General features: G+C 43.7%; 1 protein-coding gene and 1 pseudogene across 1 annotated transcript; both read left to right on the top strand.

Annotated features, from left to right (window-relative positions):
- The first annotated feature begins 719 nt into the window (after positions 1 to 719).
- RASSF10 (Ras association domain family member 10) lies at positions 720 to 8,843 on the top strand. Its single transcript, XM_004472546.4, has one exon. The coding sequence runs from the start codon at positions 4,085 to 4,087 to the stop codon at positions 5,606 to 5,608; it is 1,524 nt and encodes a 507-aa protein (XP_004472603.1). The 5' UTR covers positions 720 to 4,084; the 3' UTR covers positions 5,609 to 8,843.
- Positions 8,844 to 12,887: 4,044 nt separating this feature from the next.
- LOC101425481 (coiled-coil-helix-coiled-coil-helix domain-containing protein 2 pseudogene) lies at positions 12,888 to 13,707 on the top strand (annotated as a pseudogene).
- Positions 13,708 to 18,972: the final 5,265 nt, after the last annotated feature.

Below are 18,972 nucleotides of genomic sequence, written 5' to 3'. Positions count from 1 at the left end.
GTGACCATGAGGTCCTACGGGTTTTGGAGCCACCGGATGGAAGGAACCAGGGTCCCTTTATCATTGCCTGAGGAAAGCCACCTACTTACTAGGAGACCTGCTTTTGACTCTTACGTGAGTGAAAAATAAAATTCTTTCACGTTTGGGGTTGTTTGATACCACATTCCAGCCAATCTAACGAACATGGCTCTAAAGCAAGCCAGTGCCTGACTGAGCTCTGTAAGGGTTGGGACGGTGTCTGTCTAGTCCACTGCTGTATCCTCAACACCTGGCTAGGACACAGCACAGGGCAGGTACTCAATGAAGTTTGTTCAATGAATATTAATAGTAGCTACCTTTTACATATTGTACTTTATGTCATTTAATGCTCATGGCAACCCTACAAGGAAGGTGCTGTGATTTCTTTATTTTCCAGATGAGGAAATTCAGGCTTTGTCAGCTTATAGCTGCTATTCACACTGGGCAGGGTGACCCCAGGGCCTGCACTCTGAAACATGAGGGTATACAACCATGTGTGTACCACCTTAACATGTTAACTCATGTGGTTTCTCCCACCAAAGACACCCTCAACTCCTCCTTAATAAGTCCCTGCCTTCTTCAGCCTTCCCAGTAACCAAAGATCACTCTATCCTTTGAATTATTCCACAGGAATTTCATTTATAGCTGTGTTTCTCTGACTCTAGAAGAAAGTTAAAATAACCTTAAGGACAGTATAATATCTTAGACATTCATTTTATTGATCCTGTCAGCATAGGGAGCACTACTAAGTGCCAGGCACTCTCTAGACACTGGGGACCAAAATATGAGACAGAGTCAACCCCTTCTCTCAAAAAGCTCTTAAGACATCAAAAAAATTCATTACAATACAATGCAACCTCTACATTGAGAGAGACGTAAGATGAGTGAGGAACTCACTCTTCTGGGGGACAGAAAGAAATTAATTCCAGAGCAGGTGATCTTTGAGCTGAGCTTCTGAAGGATGAGTAGAGTTTTCCGATGGTTTAAGAAGAATGCTAATTAGAGGGCAAAGCACGTGCAAAAGCAGGACTGTAATAAGAGGCAGAAGCTATTCTGGACAAGAGAGGTGTTGAGGTGTTAGAATGTAGGATTCATTCCTTCATCCATTTATTTATGAACAGATACTGAGTAAACCTAGAACGTGCCAGGTATTGTGCTAAATGCAGAGGATTGAGCGGTACTCTTGTGAAGCTTAAAATCCAGTGCAGATGGTGGCTGATTACAAAGCTTTAACAACCATGTGTAAGAGGGGAAGGAGGGAGGGTTAACGATCTTCAATCAGTGACCAAGCCCTGCCTCTCTCACCTCCTTGAGAGCTCTCTATTTTGTCCAGTCTTCTCACTGCTATTATTTTCAGTGCAGGACACCATCTCTTCCTTGAATGAATGTGACAGTCTTCCAAAGGTTTCCTCCTTGCCTCTCACGACCTCCCCTCCCTGCCAACCCACCTTCTTCAATGCAACCAAAGTGATCATCCAAAAATGAAAATCTCACCAGCTTACCTATTGTGGTAGGTAGAATTCTAGGATGGTCCTATGATCTCCATCTCCTCATGTTATTATCATAATAATGCTATAATTGTGTTATATCAAAAAAGGGATTTTGCAGATGTAATTAAGGTTACTAATTGGTTGACCCTAGGTAGAGAGATTATCTGGGAGGCCTAACCTAATCACGTGAGGCCTTTAAAAGCAGAGCATTCTCTCTAGCTGGTAGCAGAAGAGGAAGTCAGAGAGGTTTAAGCAGAGGGATTCGATGCACACAGCTAGCTTGAAGATGGAGGAGGGCCACATGGAAAGAGTCCTCTGGGAGCTGAGACTGACCCTAGCTAACAGCCAGCAAGAAAAACAAGACCTCAGTCCTACTACTGAAAGGAGCTGAACTCTGCCAACAACTGAATGTGCTTGGAAGTGGATTTTCCTGCAGAGGCTCTAGACTCCACCCAGCCCAACACCCTGCATTTGGCTTGGTGAGACCCAGAACAGAGAACCCAACCATGCCATGCTGGGCTTCTGACCTACCAAACAGTGAACTAATAAATGGTGTCATTTTAAGCCACAAAGGTGGTGGTTATTTGTTGCACAGCAATAGGAAACTAATATGCCCCAAAGATTTCTACCCTTCCAATAAAACTTCCATTGTGGATTTCCCAGGTCCAGACATTTTAATCCTCAGAACAGTCCTAAGAGGTAGGTGCTTTTATTATCACCATTTCACAGGTGAGGAAATTTAGTCTCAGAGAGCTACTAAGTGGCAGGGCTGAGATTTTTACTCAGCAAGTCTGACCCTAGGATCAGCATTCTATAGCTTCTCATTGTCCTTAGTCCAAAAACCTAGGCATGGAACCAAAGGTCCTTCCTGACCCAGGCCCTCCTCACCCACCCAATTCCATTTTGGAGCATTCCTTTCAAACTCCTTGCAGCCGTAGTAACTGCCGTGCTCTCTTGATTCCTTGACTTTGCACACACTGTCCTATCTGCCTGGAATTCAGCCTGCCTTCTCTCCCCCATCTACTTTTCCTTTGACAAACTCTAATAGTCCCTCAGGTTTTGCTTAAGAAGCCACCTCCTCTTGACTCTCCCAGACTGGGTTGGAAGCCACTCCAGTGTTCTATAGCACCTCGCACTCTCCCTTATAGGAACACCATATACACTGTGTCAAAGATGTTTACTTAGCTCTCCACTAGGCTGCAATCTCCTTGTAGGTCAGCTCTGGTGATTTGTTCATCATCTAATCTTCTCACAGTGCTTTGCACACACTAGGGACTTAATGTACATTTACCAAATGAATGAACTGAAGTGGCACTAGGGAGCCATCCAAGGACTTGAGGTAATGGAGTGGTCCTATCAGCTGTGTGCTCATCAAGACAAGATCAAGGAAAGCCTTGCTCACAGAAGACCATCCTCATCAGCAGATGAGGATGGAACAAGTGAATTTGCATTATGGCCTTGGCTTTCCTGTGCTGTGAAAAGTGGTTCTTACCTCTTCTTGACCAAATGTGGATACTGGAAAATGTCAGAAACCACCACAGTAATAACCCTGGTTTCCCCTATGCTTAAAAAGAGCTTGTGACTTGGGACTGGGCCCCGAACTCCTACCAGGATCAGGGGTACCCTACCAAGAAAGCCGAGGGAAGACATGCCCTGGGGGAAGACCAAGAGCAGCCTCTGATAGTCCAGCCTTGACCATACCATTCCTACACTTGCTCACAGAGCACACGGTCCCTTCCTGTTCTCCCTAAATACCCAAACATCGTTTTCTGCCCAGGAAGTCTGGAAGGCCTTCGTAGCCAGGCTCGGCGGTTACAGCTCCCAGTTGGAGAAACCCGCCAATGCAGTTAGAACGTCTCCGTTAGGGGCCTCGGGTTCGCTGTCTACGAAAGAGGCACTCCAAAACGGCGCTGCCTAGATGGACCAGAGGTGCGTCTGACCGCGCCCGGAAAGGTGCGGAAGTTAAGGGAAGACGGGTCCAGGCAGCGCCGAGATTCCAGGAGAGGAGCCAGGGGGCCAGGGGGTCGCGCGGCTGACCTCCGCCGAGCAGTGGGCTCCAGGCCCAGCAGCAGGGAGGCCCCCGAGTCCTCCCTCGCCCCGGAGGGCGGCACAGCGGCAAGTCCACGGAAGCGGCAGCCGCTCAGGACACCCGCAGCACGTAGAGAGGCGGACGGGGCGGACGCGGCGCGGCCAAGCTGCCAGGGGCGGGCCTGGGCTCCACGCCTCCCGCGCTCCGGGTCGCGGCTCCGGGCGTTGGGGGAGGGAGGAGGAGGAGCCACGTGGGGAGGAGCAAAAACCCAGAGGCCCCGGGAGCCGCAGGCCGAGCCAGAGCGGTGGGAGTCCGAGCTCCGGTGCGCTTCCCCGGGAGTTCCCGCCGTCCGGGCCGAGCGCAGCCGCAGCCGCAGCCGCTCGTAGCCCGCGCCGGAGCCTGCTTTCCGTGCGCAGCGGGGGAGAAGCGCCAGTGTCGCCGGGAGGTGGGGTCTCGGGTTCTTCTACCAAGAAGTGCGGGGCTGCTCAGGTGCTCCCGCCGCCCCCTGGGGCCGGACTGGACTTGCCATCTGCGTCCGGGTAGCGCCATGGATCCCACGGAGAAGAAGATCTCTGTATGGATATGCCAGGAAGAGAAGCTGGTGTCTGGCCTCTCCCGCCGCACGACTTGCTCAGACGTGGTGCGGGTGCTGTTGGAGGACGGCTGCCGGCGGCGACGAAGGCAGCGGCGAGGCAGACGACGGGGGTCGGCCGGCAACCCCCCAGGCTCGGAGGAGCTGCTAGAACCGCCGGAAGAAGACGACGAAGACGACGACGAGACTCTGCCGCAGGGGATGCTGTGCGGGCCCCCGCAGTGCTATTGCATCGTGGAGAAGTGGCGCGGCTTTGAGCGCATCCTGCCTAACAAGACGCGCATCCTGCGCCTCTGGGCTGCCTGGGGCGACGAGCAAGAGAATGTGCGCTTCGTGCTGGTGCGCAGCGAGGCGTCGCTGCCCAACGCGGGCCCCCGCAGCGCCGAGGCGCGCGTGGTTCTCAGCCGCGAGCGCCCCTGCTCCGCCCGGGGGGCCCCTGCCCGGCCTAGCCTGGCTATGACCCAGGAGAAGCAGCGGCGGGTGGTGCGCAAGGCCTTCCGCAAGCTGGCCAAGCTCAACCGGCGGCGCCAGCAGCAGCCGCCGTCCCCGTGTTCGTCCACTTCTTCGTCGACCGCTTCGTCCTGCTCGTCGTCGCCGCGGGGCCACGAGAGTGCCTCGGTGGAGCGCATGGAGACGCTTGTGCACCTGGTACTGTCCCAGGACCACACCATCCGTCAGCAGGTGCAGCGGCTCCGAGAACTGGACCGTGAAATCGACCGCTACGAGGCCAAGGTGCACCTGGACCGCATGCGGCGGCACGGGGTCAACTACGTACAGGACACTTATTTGGTGGGCGTGAGCACCGAGCTCGACGGGCCCAGCCCGGGAGAGGAGCAGGAGGCGGCCGCCGAGAAAGAGGCGGCGGCGGCGGCGGCGGCGCCCCTGGACGGGGGGGCGCCGGCGACTGCGCTGGAGGAGCTGGCCCGGCGCTGCGATGACCTGCTGCGGCTGCAGGAGCAGCGGGCGCAGCAGGAGGACTTGCTCGAGCGCCTCTCCGCCGAGATTCAGGAGGAGCTGAACCAGAGGTGGATGCGGCGGCGCCAGGAGGAGCTGGTGGCGCGGGAGGAGCCCCCGGAACCCGACGACGGCCCAGCCGGCGAATTACTGCTGGAGCAGGAGCGGGTCAGGACGCAGCTCAGCACCAGCCTTTACATCGGGCTCCGGCTCAACACGGACCTGGAGGCCATGAAGTCGGATCTGGATTACAGCCAGCAGCAGTGGGACAGCAAGGAGCGCGAACTGCAGGGCCTTCTCCAGACTTTGCACACTTTGGAACTGACGGTGGCGCCCGATGGGGTTTCCGGCGCGGGGGGACCCTCTCGGGAACTCCGGCCTCAGGCCTGTGGCGAGATGTGGGTGGACCAGGCCCGCGGACTGGCCAAGAGCTGTCCTGGCAACGACGAGGATTCGGATACGGGGCTGAGCTCCATGCACAGCCAGGATTCGGACTCAGTGCCTGTGTGTGAATCCCTTGTGTAGGGGGAGCAGGACGGAGAAGGGGACACTTTTCTCCCTTCCCTGCAGAAAGTACCGGTCCTGCCGGTTCAGGGACTTGAAACCGGGCTGGGGGTGGGCGGGGAGCGCCTGCCGGGCCGCAGTGCCCAGATCCGGCCGAGGGAGAGCTGGGAACGCCTGCGCGGTAGCCGCGCTCCTCTAGCTCCGGGGTAAGTGCGAAGGAGGGTGGGGAACGAGGAACCCGGGTCTCCAGGCCACGGTCTTTTAGGGGTAGGAAGTAGGGGGGTGATGAGAACCCCGTTTTGGAAAACAAACGCCCCAAGAAAATGGATGTGGTCCGAGCCTATTTTCAAAAATAGAAAAAAAGTGTTACAGAGATTTCACTCTTCTGTATGGAAAGGACTGATGGCAGCTGGAACTTTAGTTTGTGCTTTTAAAAGAAACATTGGCTGAAAAGGAAATTCCTTGAATGTTAATTGTGACTGTAAACGTGTTAAAACTAGCCAAAGAGGACGCGCTGGTGTTGGTCTCAGCCTTACTTACACCTTTGATAAAACCCACAGGCACCAAAATCCTGGCTGTTTACATTTCTGCAGATTCGGGAATTACCCATTCGCTAAACAGGTTGCCTTTTATTTTCTTTCAAAGGCTGAACTGTGTTGAAGCTTAACCCTGTATTTCCTCCAAGTGAATACAGTATATGTTAAAATGGGATTCTTTTTTCAAAATAACCTTTATAGTATTACAAAAGCCCAAAGTAACCCTTTTGAGATTTAAAATCTTGGCAAATATAATCCCTGGTTAAAATTTAATCTGAGCTCTTTTGGATTTGTTCCTGGAAAGGCAGGTGTGCTGACCTTTAATTCATATGGCCACTTCATCGGCTCAATGACTGTTCCTTCAGGAAAAATAAAAGGGAAGTTGTAGTACTTAAGTATAACTAAAGTTGGTATTTAATGAGCATTCTGGTTAAAATTAAGATTTGAAAGCGAAGATCTTTGTTGGTGTTCAGCTTTTGAATTGAGCTATATGATTAAAAACAACCATGACCTCAACAGATTTCACCCAAACCCAAGTTTAGCTCCAGTATTGTTGGTCAGAGATTACTTATTTACCTGTTCAAATCTAAATTGACTATCAGCGTTTACTAGATTAAGGCCTGGGGAAAAAATTAAAGCAATCTCATAGTGCACCTTGGGTGAGCAATTTGATTAATAGCTGCACGTAGCCATTGATAAAAGCATATAAAAGTGAGCTAATGACATGGATTAATGTTGTCTGGCTCACACCTGTGTACCTGCCAGGAGATGCAAGTGTAATACTTTCTGCATAGCTAGTGTCGGCCCTAGTGAGGGTCCAATATAATCTTTCCAGTTATTATCCTGAAACCTTATCAATCTATGTAGTTGTCTCCCCCACGGAAGGAGCCTGCTGGCTGATTTCTCTCTGGAGCTCAGTACTTGTAAGGAATGTGGGCTCTAATCTGTCCAGAGGCAGTATTAACAATGGGGCGTGTGTGTGTGCTGCCAGCCTGGTATCAGCGTAACTTTTAAGGAACTGGCTCCAGTTTCAACCTTACACGTGAAGATAACTTAAGAGGTCTTGCTTTATAAAGAAGGTTCTTCCCCAGCAGAGATCCTGTCTGCTTTTTGCCTCCTTTTAGAGGCAGCCCCACCTCCAGCGCCACTGACAATGTGCTATTACAACGCGTGTGAGGTTTTCAAGTGAAATGGCAATTAAGAGGCCGTTTTCTTAATTGATGTTTTCAAAAGACATTAGCTGGCATAATTATGGTTTTGTACTTCAGTCTGATGCAGAACACATCTATGTATTTGGTCTGGAGCATGATCAAAATGAGGAAGGGACCAGAAGAAGCCCAGGGTCCCCAGATAGTCATCTGAAACCATAAACACAAGGCCTAATGATAGCTTTCGTTTGGAGGCAGCGGTAAAATCCTCATTAGAGTGACAAATGCTACTTGACTGAATGGTTTATGCTGGCAGTGGGCTGACATGGTGGTTTTAAAAATTATTGTGCTCCCCCCTGCCCCAGGTGCTAGGGGAGGTGGTTCTTGGGCGTTTATTAACTCGAATTATGAGAACTCAAGAGTTGGCAGAACAGGACTGCCTGGCTGAAAAGGACTGTTTTCCTTTGTACTCTTATTATTTTAAACTTTGATGGGCTGCTGACATCAACAGATATGCCCAAAGCCCGTAAAGTAAATAAGCCACGTTACAGGGAGAAAGCCTGTGAAATTTTCTGATGCCATTTCCAGAACCTTCTCTGCCCCAGTTACCTGAAGATGCTTGTGCAGTCGACTCTACAGGCACTGGGAAGGCTTTCTTTGTAACAAAGGCAGCCCAGTCTGCCCATTTTTCTTTCATCCAAATCAATTATATTCCCCAAAGATGTTCTTTGTGTGGGTAGGAGGAGAACAGGGAAAGGAAAAAAAGAAAAGAGATAATAGTTCCTTTTAGAAGAGCTTTTGCAAGCCAAGAAAGGTGAAGTGTATTTATTATAAAAAGCACCGAAACAGTGCCTGGACATAGGAAGTGGTTAATAAGTATTATTTATTCTTACTTTCATTCACTTATTTCTATAGTCATCATGGTGCTGAGAATGAGAATCAAAGCTTAGCTGTGAATGTAGTACCAGGAGCTCAGTGCTCGCTCCCCCTGCCCCTGGAAAAGCAACTCTCCCTGTTCTCCAAGCTCAACAGAAATTCTGGGGAGAAACCAGCAAGCTCTCGGAGGAGAGCATGAACTCCAGCTCCTGATCAGCCTTCCCCATACTTGCTTGGAATTGAGACAATGTATTGTATCTTTGGTCTTAGGTATCCAATTCTCAGCCATCTCTAAAACCAAAATGATTCCTGTGATAGAGCTCTTCATTTATTTCCTTACAAAACATTTTTATTATTTTTTGCCCACTAGAAAAGTTTTATTCTATAGTCCTTATGATGAACTTGAAAATAAGTAAATGAAAGAAAAATCACTCCAAATCCCAGGCACCAAAAGACCACCACTACCCAATTTTGTCATAGGTCCTTCCAGACATTTTGAATTGTGAAAATTTCATATTTTGCTTGTTTTTTTTTTTACAAAAACATAATTTCTGATAAGATTGTGTATATACTTTTATATTCATGTTTTGACAAACTCCTTGTACAGAGATCCATCCATGCAGTTTATATAATTTTCCTCATGTCATTAGGTTGTTTCCAATATCGTTTACTATTATAAAATAACCCTGGGATAAACTTGTTTGTGCACATATCTATTTTTCTATTTAGACACCCCTGCCCTGACAATATAGCTTCCCAGAAACAGAATTCCCAGGTCAAAGAGCACAAACATACAAAGGCTCAATATGTATTGCCAAATAGATTTTCAAAAGATTTATTCTAATTACAATTGATATGCATGAGAGTGCCTATTTCACCACACCTTTGCTTTCATTAGTGTATTAGTCAGCCAAAAAGGGGTGCTGATGCAAAGTACCAGAAATATGTTGGCTTTTATAAAGGGTATTTATTTGGGGTAAAAGCTTACAGTTACAAGGCCCTGAAGAGTCCAACTCAAGGTTGCCTTCTCACCCAAAGTCAGTTGCCACATGTTGAAGCAAGATGGTAGGCCTGGCCTTTCCTTCCTTCTACATCTTAAGGCTCTGTGGGCCCAGTTTCTTCTGATCTCAGCTGTAGGCTGTCATAGGGCTCATCTCTCATCACAGGATCAAAGTTCTCTCCTGTGTGTCTTCTCTGTGTCTTCTTGAGTGTGTGCCTGTTTATCTAGCCCACCAAGAGGGTGGGGACTCAACCCTGCATGACACCCTACTGATGTGGTTGAATCAAAGCCCTAATCTTAACATAAAATTAAAAGACATCTCAGCTGAATCTAATACAATCAAAGAGGATCACACCCAGAGGAACAGACTAGTTTACCAACAGAATGCTTGTTTTTGGAATTCATAAAAAATATCAAACTGCATTAAGAAAATGTTATAATCAAAATTACTTGATTAATTCTTTGTGGCCTTAGGAACCCAGGGCTGACAATCACTGACTTAAAATACCCTTAGAAGGAAAGGTAGGGTCAGCCAATCAGAAGTGTTTTTCTCCTTCCCATTTCCTTTGCTTCCCTGAGCACCTGCTTAATAATAGAAGGCTTGTCTCATACCAGAGTCTGATAAAGATCTGTGGGAGCAGGAGAGGCAAAAAATTGCACATGAGCAGGATTAAAGAAAGCATTCAGTATCTTTTTCTTTGAGTCTAGCAGAAAAGGTTATTCTTAGAAGGTGATGTCATAAAAGATTCTTAATTGTGAACTTCTCCCTACTCACCTCTATCAAAAATAAAATAAAGATATAAACACATTTGTTTATTAATAATTTCTAATAAAATAGTTATTTAGATTTTCCTAGGAATTTCTTCTTTACATGATCCTGCACGTGAGCTCACTCTTAAGTTCTTGAAAAGGGAAGATTTGATCATGACAATTCCTGAAATTTGTTTTCCTAAACAGAAAGGAAGGAGGGTGGGAAGGAACCAACTTTTGCTGAGATTTTGAAGTGCCAGACCCTTGTGCTAAGTATTTTCACATGCATTATCTCTGCGTTATTCTTGTGCGGTAGAACTTTTGAAGCTCTATTTTTACAAATGAAGAAACTCATGTCACCAGCTGGTAAGCAGCAGATGCAGGAGTCCAACCTGAGCCAGACTCCAAACCTTGTGCTCTTTTGGCTGCCCCATCCAAGGCACGTCGTACACCACAGGTGTTCAGCACGCCCAGAGGCCCGGCCTTCCCAAGACCCGGTGTTGGCACTGGAAGGGCTGCCGAGATTACATAGCCCTATCCAACTGCCTCCACCGGGGAGGGGAATGGTTTTCTCAAAATCCCAGAGCTAGGAAATAGCTATTAGCTGAGGAGTCGGGAAAAGATAAAGGAGGACTCATTTCTCTGTGAATGTTTGGGCAGTTGTCTGTGAGAGGCGAGGCCTTCCCTTGCCAGTGGAGAAAAATCTCACCAAAAAATGATACCACATGTGTCAACATGGAGATTTGGACTGAATGCCCCCAGCTGGTGCTCTGCAGGGCACAGGGGCATAGTCTGCCAACGATATGGACACCTTGGTCATCGGGGCAGACAGTGCTCACTTATTCACAGTCACATCTGCAAGGCGGTGCCAACCGTGCCGAGTCGGAGCTGCCCCAGCGCTTTTACCCAGGCCTTATTCCTGGTTGAGTGTTTGGGTGCTTGAGGCTCAGGAAGGGAGTGCTGAGCCTTCCAAGGCCCTGGGCCCACGGGGCTAGGTCCACACACCTGGCATAGGGCTTCTTTGGCCACGTGGACTCCGCTGCATGCGTGGAGACCCCGCTTAGGTTGCCTACGAAGGACCACTGCCCCAGGCTCCAGCCCTCCAGAACATTCCCAAGGGACCTTTCTAAAATGCAGATCTTTCCTGTTTCAGACACTTCCAGGATCCCCCATAGCTTTTGTGATAAAATCCAAATGCCTTAGCAGGATTTATAAGGGTGAATTTCAGCTCAAGTCTCCTCTGTCTCATACCCCCCTGAGGGCCATAGCATTGGGCTGATCATATTTCTTTCTCAGGCCATACTACTATCTGTCGTTTGTGCAAAGGCCTTCTTCTACCTTATTTTATTTTACCTCATTTCCCCCTTTCTCCTCTTTTCCTGCTCCCACCCTGGGAACCGATTGCAGTTTATTTAATCTGTGACCTTCCAAACCATCTTATGTATTCGAGGCTGCCATGTTGCACAACTCCAGGGGACACCATTCCTGTACTCTGGGGCTATGCTCCAGAGGGCACCATTCACACAGAATCCGGTAAAAATGCTAATCCTGGCATGGAGCAATGCGCTGGTACAAGCCATACACTTTTGTACGTGTGTATCCTTGAAAACTCAAGTGAAAGAGCCTGTGTGTTTGTGTTTCATTTACATAACCATTCTATAAATTTCAATTATATTTCTTACTTTTTCACACTTTACATTGGCATGAGCACTTCATATTGCTATATGTAAATCTAGTTCATTATTTTCTGACCTGCAGGGTATTTTATCATTCTAATTTATACATTCCCCTAGTGAGGGTTACCTAGGTTGTCACCAACTCCTTGTTATCTCTAACAATGTTGTGGTGGACACTGACCTAAATCCCTGGGCATTTGTGAGAATGTGCCTGACGTTTCAACCCAGAAGTGCTATTGCTGAACTGTTTAGACTGCTCTCCTGAATGGCTGCACAGGGTAGGCTCTTACTAGTAGGGAAGGTTCCCATTTTCCCCGCAGCCTCCCCATCACTTCATGTTATTCAGCTTTTTACTGTTTGCAAATCTTCCTTCTTTTGCCTTTCTTTAAAGTCTAGTGATGTTGAGCTTTATATGCTTATAATCCTTTAGGTTATCCTTCTGTTATTTTTGATCATTGTTATTTTTGACCATTTTTTATCTTTGGGTCTCCATTTTCTGGCAGATTTGCAATTTTCACATATTGTGAACATTACTTTCTTTTTTAAAATTTAAAATTTTATTTTTAGAGCAATAGTGGGTTTACAGAAAAATCATACACATGGTTTCAGAGTTCGGGATATTACCCCTCCCCCGTCTGTACAGACCTTGTTAATCTTAGGACAAGTCTAAATACCTTTTACCAATCTGTCCCCCATCTTTAAATGTGTCTATGGAGTCTGTTGTTGAGAATGTCTTGGATTTTGTTATAGCATAATTTAGTGCCCCTTTCCCCCACTCTGGGTTTGTGGTTTGTGATTCTAGTTTAAGAAAAGTCCAAAAATATGCATCTATAGTTTATTTGCATCATACTTTTACTTGCCACATGTAGGTGTTTATTTCTTTGTTTTTGTGGGAGAGGATTCAACTTAATTTTCTCCAGAGTGTAAACCAGTTTTCCAAACATCATTTACTAAATGGTATATGTTTCCCCCACTTCTGCAAATGCTAAACTTGCATATATACATGAATTTGTTTCCAGTCTTTCTTCTGTTGTGTTCCTTTAATCCATTTGTTTGTCCTGTGCCAGTATAAAATATGCATTTTTTCATGCTATGTCTTTGGTAGATATCTTATTTTCTGGTTGAGTACATTTCCCACCTTGTTCTTTTCCTAAAAATGTTTTAGGTATTTTGGACCTTTATTCTATATAAATTTTAAAATCAATTTTAAAATCTTGACTCTCCCCTTTCCTAATCTTGCTAGGCTAATGCTTATAGCTGTAATGGATTTATAGTTTAATTTAGATAGTCTTGACGTCTTTTTAAAGCTAAGTTATGGAGACTTTCCCCCTTCTAGAAGCTGAGCCACTGCAAGGTTGTGATGCCCGTGGAAGCCAGAGCTGGACCTCACGCGTGGCCCCTCCGGCCAGCGGGGGCCCCGGAGGAGAGCTGCCCCCAGGCCAGCACCAGCAGCTCAGCGCCAGCAGCGGCCCATCAGCGGCACTTGGCTCACCTGCTGCTGGGCCCCGGGAGCCGGGTCTGATGGCCCAGATGGCAACCACTGCAGCTGGCTGGCTGTGGCTTTGCTGTCGGGCTCACACTGGGCCCTGCTGTCACTGGGACTTCAGTGGAGGGAGGAATGCTGAGCCCTCAAGGCACGACCTCACTTACCAGGAGCCGCAGGGAGCCCCGCTGCACACCAGCAGCAGCAGCAGCAGTTTGGCCCTTACTTCCCTGAGATGAAACAGTTTTTGGGGTGTGCCCAGAACCAGGGTGACCTTAAACTTTGTGAGAGTTTCAGCGAGGTGCTGAAGCAGTGTGGATTTGCAAATGGGTAGCCTAATCAAGAAGTCGAAAATGAAGAAATGGAAAATCTGCTCTTAGGACCAAATTATTAGTATAAAACTAGAATTGCTAGTGAAAATATAAAGTATAAAGCCACTAGTTAAACCTCTCCTCTGTCAGTAATCACTTCCTTGCTTCACAGTAACAATGGAAGAGGGAGTTCTTGCTGTATAGAAGTCCACTGAGATGGTGTAGATTTTGGGGATGGACACATGTTTGTGTGCCTCCTTAAACCACTTGCTGTGATGTTACTATCTGTGAACTAATTAGAATAAAGTGATTTTTTTTTCCAAAAAAAAAAGCTATGTTATCCCAGTTAGCCCATCCATGAATGTGGTATATTTTCCATTTAGTTGTCTATTTTGTGTTAAATTTGTCTTTATTGGATCTTGTACAACTTAGATGGTTTAATTTTTAGGTTCCTTTCTTTCCTTCCTTGCCTCCCTTCCTCCCTCCCTCCTCTTCCTCCCTTCCTCTCTCTTTCTGCCTTCCTCTCCCCGCCCCCCACCTCCCTCCACCCTTCTTTCTCCTGTAAGGCCAGAGTAAATGGTATCTTCTTTTCTAGTTTGTTATTGCAGGTTTAGAGGAATATCATTGATTTTACACATTAATTTTTAAATTCAACTGTCTATCTCAATTTTCTTTAGTTTTTGGAGTATAGTGATGCCTTTGAATTTTCTCTGTGAGTGATTATATAATGAGCAAATCATGATATTTTCCATTTTAGATTTTATACTTCTTGTTTTTCTTAGTTCATTTGGCATGATTTTTGGTTGTATAATGTTTCCTATTTGTTTTTGGTATATTTTGTTAAGAAAGTTACCTTTTCCTACTTTAAAAAAATTAATGAACAAATATTAGACTTTGATACTTTCTTCTGCATCTGTTGAGATGACTGTGACTTTTTCTCCTCAGTCTTGCAATGTGATGAATTACATTGGTATTCTTTTTGATGTTGACCCACCCTTGCATTCCTGTTATTAACACTGCTTGATCATTTTGTATTTTTTTAAGAATTTACTATTAGATTCAGTTTGCAAATTTTATACTTAGGATTTTTGCATCCACATTCATAAGTGAATCGGCCCATATTTTCTTTTCTTATTTTCACCATATCCAGTTTTGGTGTCAGAGTTATATTAGCCTCATAAAATGAGGTAAAGAACATTCCCTCTATTTAAATTTCTAGAGCAACTTTTATAAACCAGAGTTGGTTATGTGTTCTTGGAAGTTTGATAAACTGCACCTACAAAATGATTTGATCCTCGGGTTTTGGGGGCACTGGGATGGGAGGAGTTTTATCATTCTTATTTCTCTAATAGTTTTTGGTTTGTTCACATTTGTTCTTGCACCAATATTGTTATTTTATACCTCTGCAGATATTTATCCATTTTATCTAGATTTTCTAATTTATTGATATATCATTCTTGATGGTCTTTTATAAATTAAACAATATATATATCTCGAAGTCTGTAGTTATTTTCTTCTTTTCATTCTGTGTTTTGCATATTTGCAACTCTATTTTTTTAAATTGGTCTACTAGAGGATTGTCTATCATATTATTCTTTTCAGAGAACTGTATGATATTTTCCCCATTTTCAAATTCACTGATTTATGCACTTAACTTTATTATTTTTTTCCTTTTATTTCTTTGGATTTGCACATTTTCTAGCCCTTCGAGTTGAATGCACACCTATTTGAGATATTTCTTGCTTTTCTGATATATGTATTCAAAGTTATAAATCTCTCCAAAAGTAAACTTTAGTTGTAAACCTTATATTTGACAAGTGGAGCTTTAATTGTCATTCATCTCTCAGTATTTTTAAATTTCCCTTGTGATTTCCTCTTTAACTAAAGGTTATTTAGTAAAAAACCTTTTAGTTTCCAGGCACAGGTACTTAAAAAAAAACCTGTTATTATGGAAAATTTCAAACATGTACAAAAGAACAGAGAATAGTATAATGAGCTCACATGTATGTATTACCCAGCTTCAACAATTACAAATGCAAGGCCACCTTTATTTCAAACCACCCCCCACTCTTTTGGCAAAAATATTTCATAGGTTGTATGGTATATATTCCTGAGAAGTTGCAAGTCTGGTTGTCTCTTTTTGTAATGTTATCAGCTATTGATGATCATTCCCTAGACCCCAAATTTTGTCAGGAGTAATTTTCTAATCCTATATTCTTTCTTCATTGATTAATTGGAATAATTTGCTAAAAAGAATCTTCCTCTCATCGAGTGTTTGGTCACACTGAAGGACAGTTTTAATACTGACTATCTTGAAGTATAGGATAAAAGCTACATTCTTACCTTTTATTTAACAGTGTTCAGAATAATGTGGTTGTTCCCTAGCCTTCTCCAAGGTGCCTAATGAGTTTTTCCTTGTTTGTTCTTCATTGTAGGTATCACTATGTAATTCTGGATTTAAAAATATTTAATGTGTTTCAAACCATTGTAGTTATTAATCTTGCAATGCTTAAATTGTCCCATCTTTGGACAGTAGTAGTCTCTTCCATTTGGCTCCTGAATCCTTACCATACATTTTTAGTAGTCTGATAGCTACTTTTGTTCTCTGGCATGTCAAGATGTTCCAAGCTCATCCTTTATATCTTCTGTCCCACACCTGAAATTAGACATCACTGCAGGACCACTGATCCATTTTAGTGGGAAATAATATTTAGAGACCACAATCTGGATACCAGGGGTGCTCATTGCTGCTGGGTTGGTAGTGGTTCTTAGGGCTTTTTATTAGAAAGAGCTAGGAAATATATTTTTCAATGATAAGAGCAGATGAGTTAATACTGATATCTCCAAATCAAATTAAAGACAACAGGATTTTTATATATCTAACTTCATCAATCTTATATCTGTATCAACTTTCTCCTATATCAGATATCAGAAGATAGATTTTCAAAGGGCTATCGTATTTGATTTCTAATTTTTTTTTCTTGTGGATCCAAAAACATTGGCAAAAAGATAGTGATTCTTTGAAATTTATTGAGGTTTCCTGGTGGCCTAGTATATATTAATTCATACATGTGTGTTTGTTTGTTTGTTTGTTTTTTAAGATTTATTTATTTCTCTCCCCTTCCCCCACCCCCAGTTGTCTGTTCTCTGTGTCTATTTGCTGTGTCTTCTTTGTCTGCTTCTGTTGTTGTCAGCAGCACAGGAACCTGTGTTTCTTTTTGTTGCATTGTCTTGTTGTGTCAGTGCCATTCCTGGGCAGGCTGCACTTTCTTTCACGCTGGGCTGCTCTCCTTATGGGGAACACTCCTTGTGCGTGGGGCTCCCCTTCGCGGGGACACCCCTGCATGGCAGGGCACTCCTTGTGCTCATCAGCACTGTGCATGGGCCAGCTCATCACACGGGTCAAGGAGGCCCGGGGTTTGAACCATGGACCTCCCATGTGGTAGACGGATGCCCTAACCACTGGGCCAAGTCTGCTGCCCATGTGCGTTTGTGTGTGTGTGAAAATAACTATGTGTTAAAAAGAATTTGCATTTATGTTTATTGGTTATCAATCATTTTATTTAAATCTTTGCCATATTTGCTTATTTTGTCTGTTTCTAACCACTTACCATCAATTTGGCATTCAACACATATTTTTCTCCATTCCTTTTTTTCAGGCTTTTTGTCTTCTCTTTTTAAAATGCTGTTTATAGAATATATTGCTGGATTGAAAAAACATCTCATCAAAAAGGTTCTGTCTTCTTGTTAGTGAGTTTAATCCAGTTGCCTTAATTATAATTACCTGGATTTAGTTCTACTGTTTTACTTCCCTTATATTATCAATGTATTATGATGTATTTTTTAATAATTGAGATATAATTCATATACCATTAAATTCACTCTTTCATACTGTAGAATTCTGTGTTTTTTAATATATTTTAAAAGTTGTGCAACCATCATCACTATTTAATTAAATTTTTTCATGACTTCAAGAAGAAAACCATGTCCATTAGCAGCCAGTCTCCATTCCCACTTCTCCCAGCTTCTGGAAACCACTAATTTGCTTTTTGTCTCTATGAATTTGCCTAGTCTGAACATTTCATATAAATGGGATCATATAACAAGTGGCCTTTTGTATCTGGCTTTTTCCACTTAGCATAATGTCCTCAAGGTTCATCCACATAGTAGCTGTATCTATGCTTCATTCCTTTTTATGGATGAATAATATTCCATTGTATGTACATACTATGTTTTCTTTGTCCATTCATTAATTGATGGACATTTGGATTGTTTCCCCATTTTGGCTATAATGAATAATTCTGATATGAACATTCATGTATAAGTATTTAACTGGACATATGTTTTCAATTCTTTTGACTATATACCTAGTAATGGAATTACTGGCTGATATAATACCTCTAGGTTTAACTTTTTAAGGCACTAACAAACTGTTTTCCAAAGTGGCTATACCCATTTTACATTCCCACCAACAATGTATATGTGTTCTAATTTATCCTCCTCTTTGAAAGCGTTTGTTTTTGCCATGTTTTTTTTTTATTACAGCTATCTAATGAGTGTGGAGAGGTATTTAATTGTGGTCTTGATTTGTATTTCCCTAGTGACTAATGATGTTGAGCATCTTTTCATGTCCTTATCAACCATTTGTATATCTTCTTTGGAGAAATGTGTATTCAAATTCTTTGTCCATTTTATTTCTTTTTGTTTTTGTTTGTTTGTTTTATTTTATTGTTTTTGCCCATTTTAAATTGGCTTTTTTTGTTTTAAAAATTCTTTGAATATTTTTGATGCCAGTCCCTATCAAATATATGGTTTGAAAATATTTTCTCTCATCCTTTTCTCCCACAAATGTCTTTTCACTTTCTTGATAGTGTTCTTTAAGGTACAAAATTGCTCAATTTTAATATTGACCAACTTATCTATTTTTTCTTTTGTTGCTTGTGCTTTTGATTCATATCCAGGAAAGCATTGCCTAAATCAAGGTGATGGAAGATTTACTCTTACATTTCTTCTAAGACTATTATAGTTTAACTATTGCATTTAGGTATGTTCCATTTTGAGTTAATATTTGTGTTTGGTTTAAGAAAGGGACCTAACTTCTTTTTTTTTTTTTTTCATGTAGATATCCCATCCAGAACTTTTTGTTGAAAAGACTGTTCTTTCCTCTTTTTTTGTCTCAGTTCTCTTGTTGAAAAGCACTTGACCATAAATGTAAGAATTTATTTCTGGGCTCCCAATTCACATTCATTCATCTATATATCTATCTGTAGCAGTTTGGCATTATTTATGAATTCCAAAAATAGATATTGGATTATGTTTGCAAATTGGTCTTTTTCTCTGGGTACATTAGATTGCATTGGATTCAGAGGTTTCATTCTTACTTGGTTAAATTATGTTTAAAGCTTTGATTGGGCCATGTCAGTAGGATGTTGAAAATGACAAGACAGATTAGTTAGTTGGAGTTTTCATCCTGGAGACTGGGAAGAGAGAGGAGCCATTCACCTGATAGTCTAGAGCTGGCCTTGTGGAGAGAGCAGAGTAGCTGAGTCCAGAGAGAAATGAGCCCTGGGAAAGATACAAGACTTATCCCAGCCTACAGTTGATA

Source organism: Dasypus novemcinctus, chromosome 10, assembly GCF_030445035.2.
Source record: "Dasypus novemcinctus isolate mDasNov1 chromosome 10, mDasNov1.1.hap2, whole genome shotgun sequence".
NCBI classification, from domain to species: Eukaryota; Metazoa; Chordata; class Mammalia; order Cingulata; family Dasypodidae; genus Dasypus; species Dasypus novemcinctus.
This window is presented reverse-complemented; position numbering and strand designations above follow the sequence as displayed.

Bases quoted from the DNA above. Each gene is read 5' to 3' on its own strand.
- RASSF10 (XM_004472546.4), top strand. From the start codon at position 4,085: ATGGATCCCACGGAGAAGAAGATCTCTGTATGGATATGCCAGGAAGAG.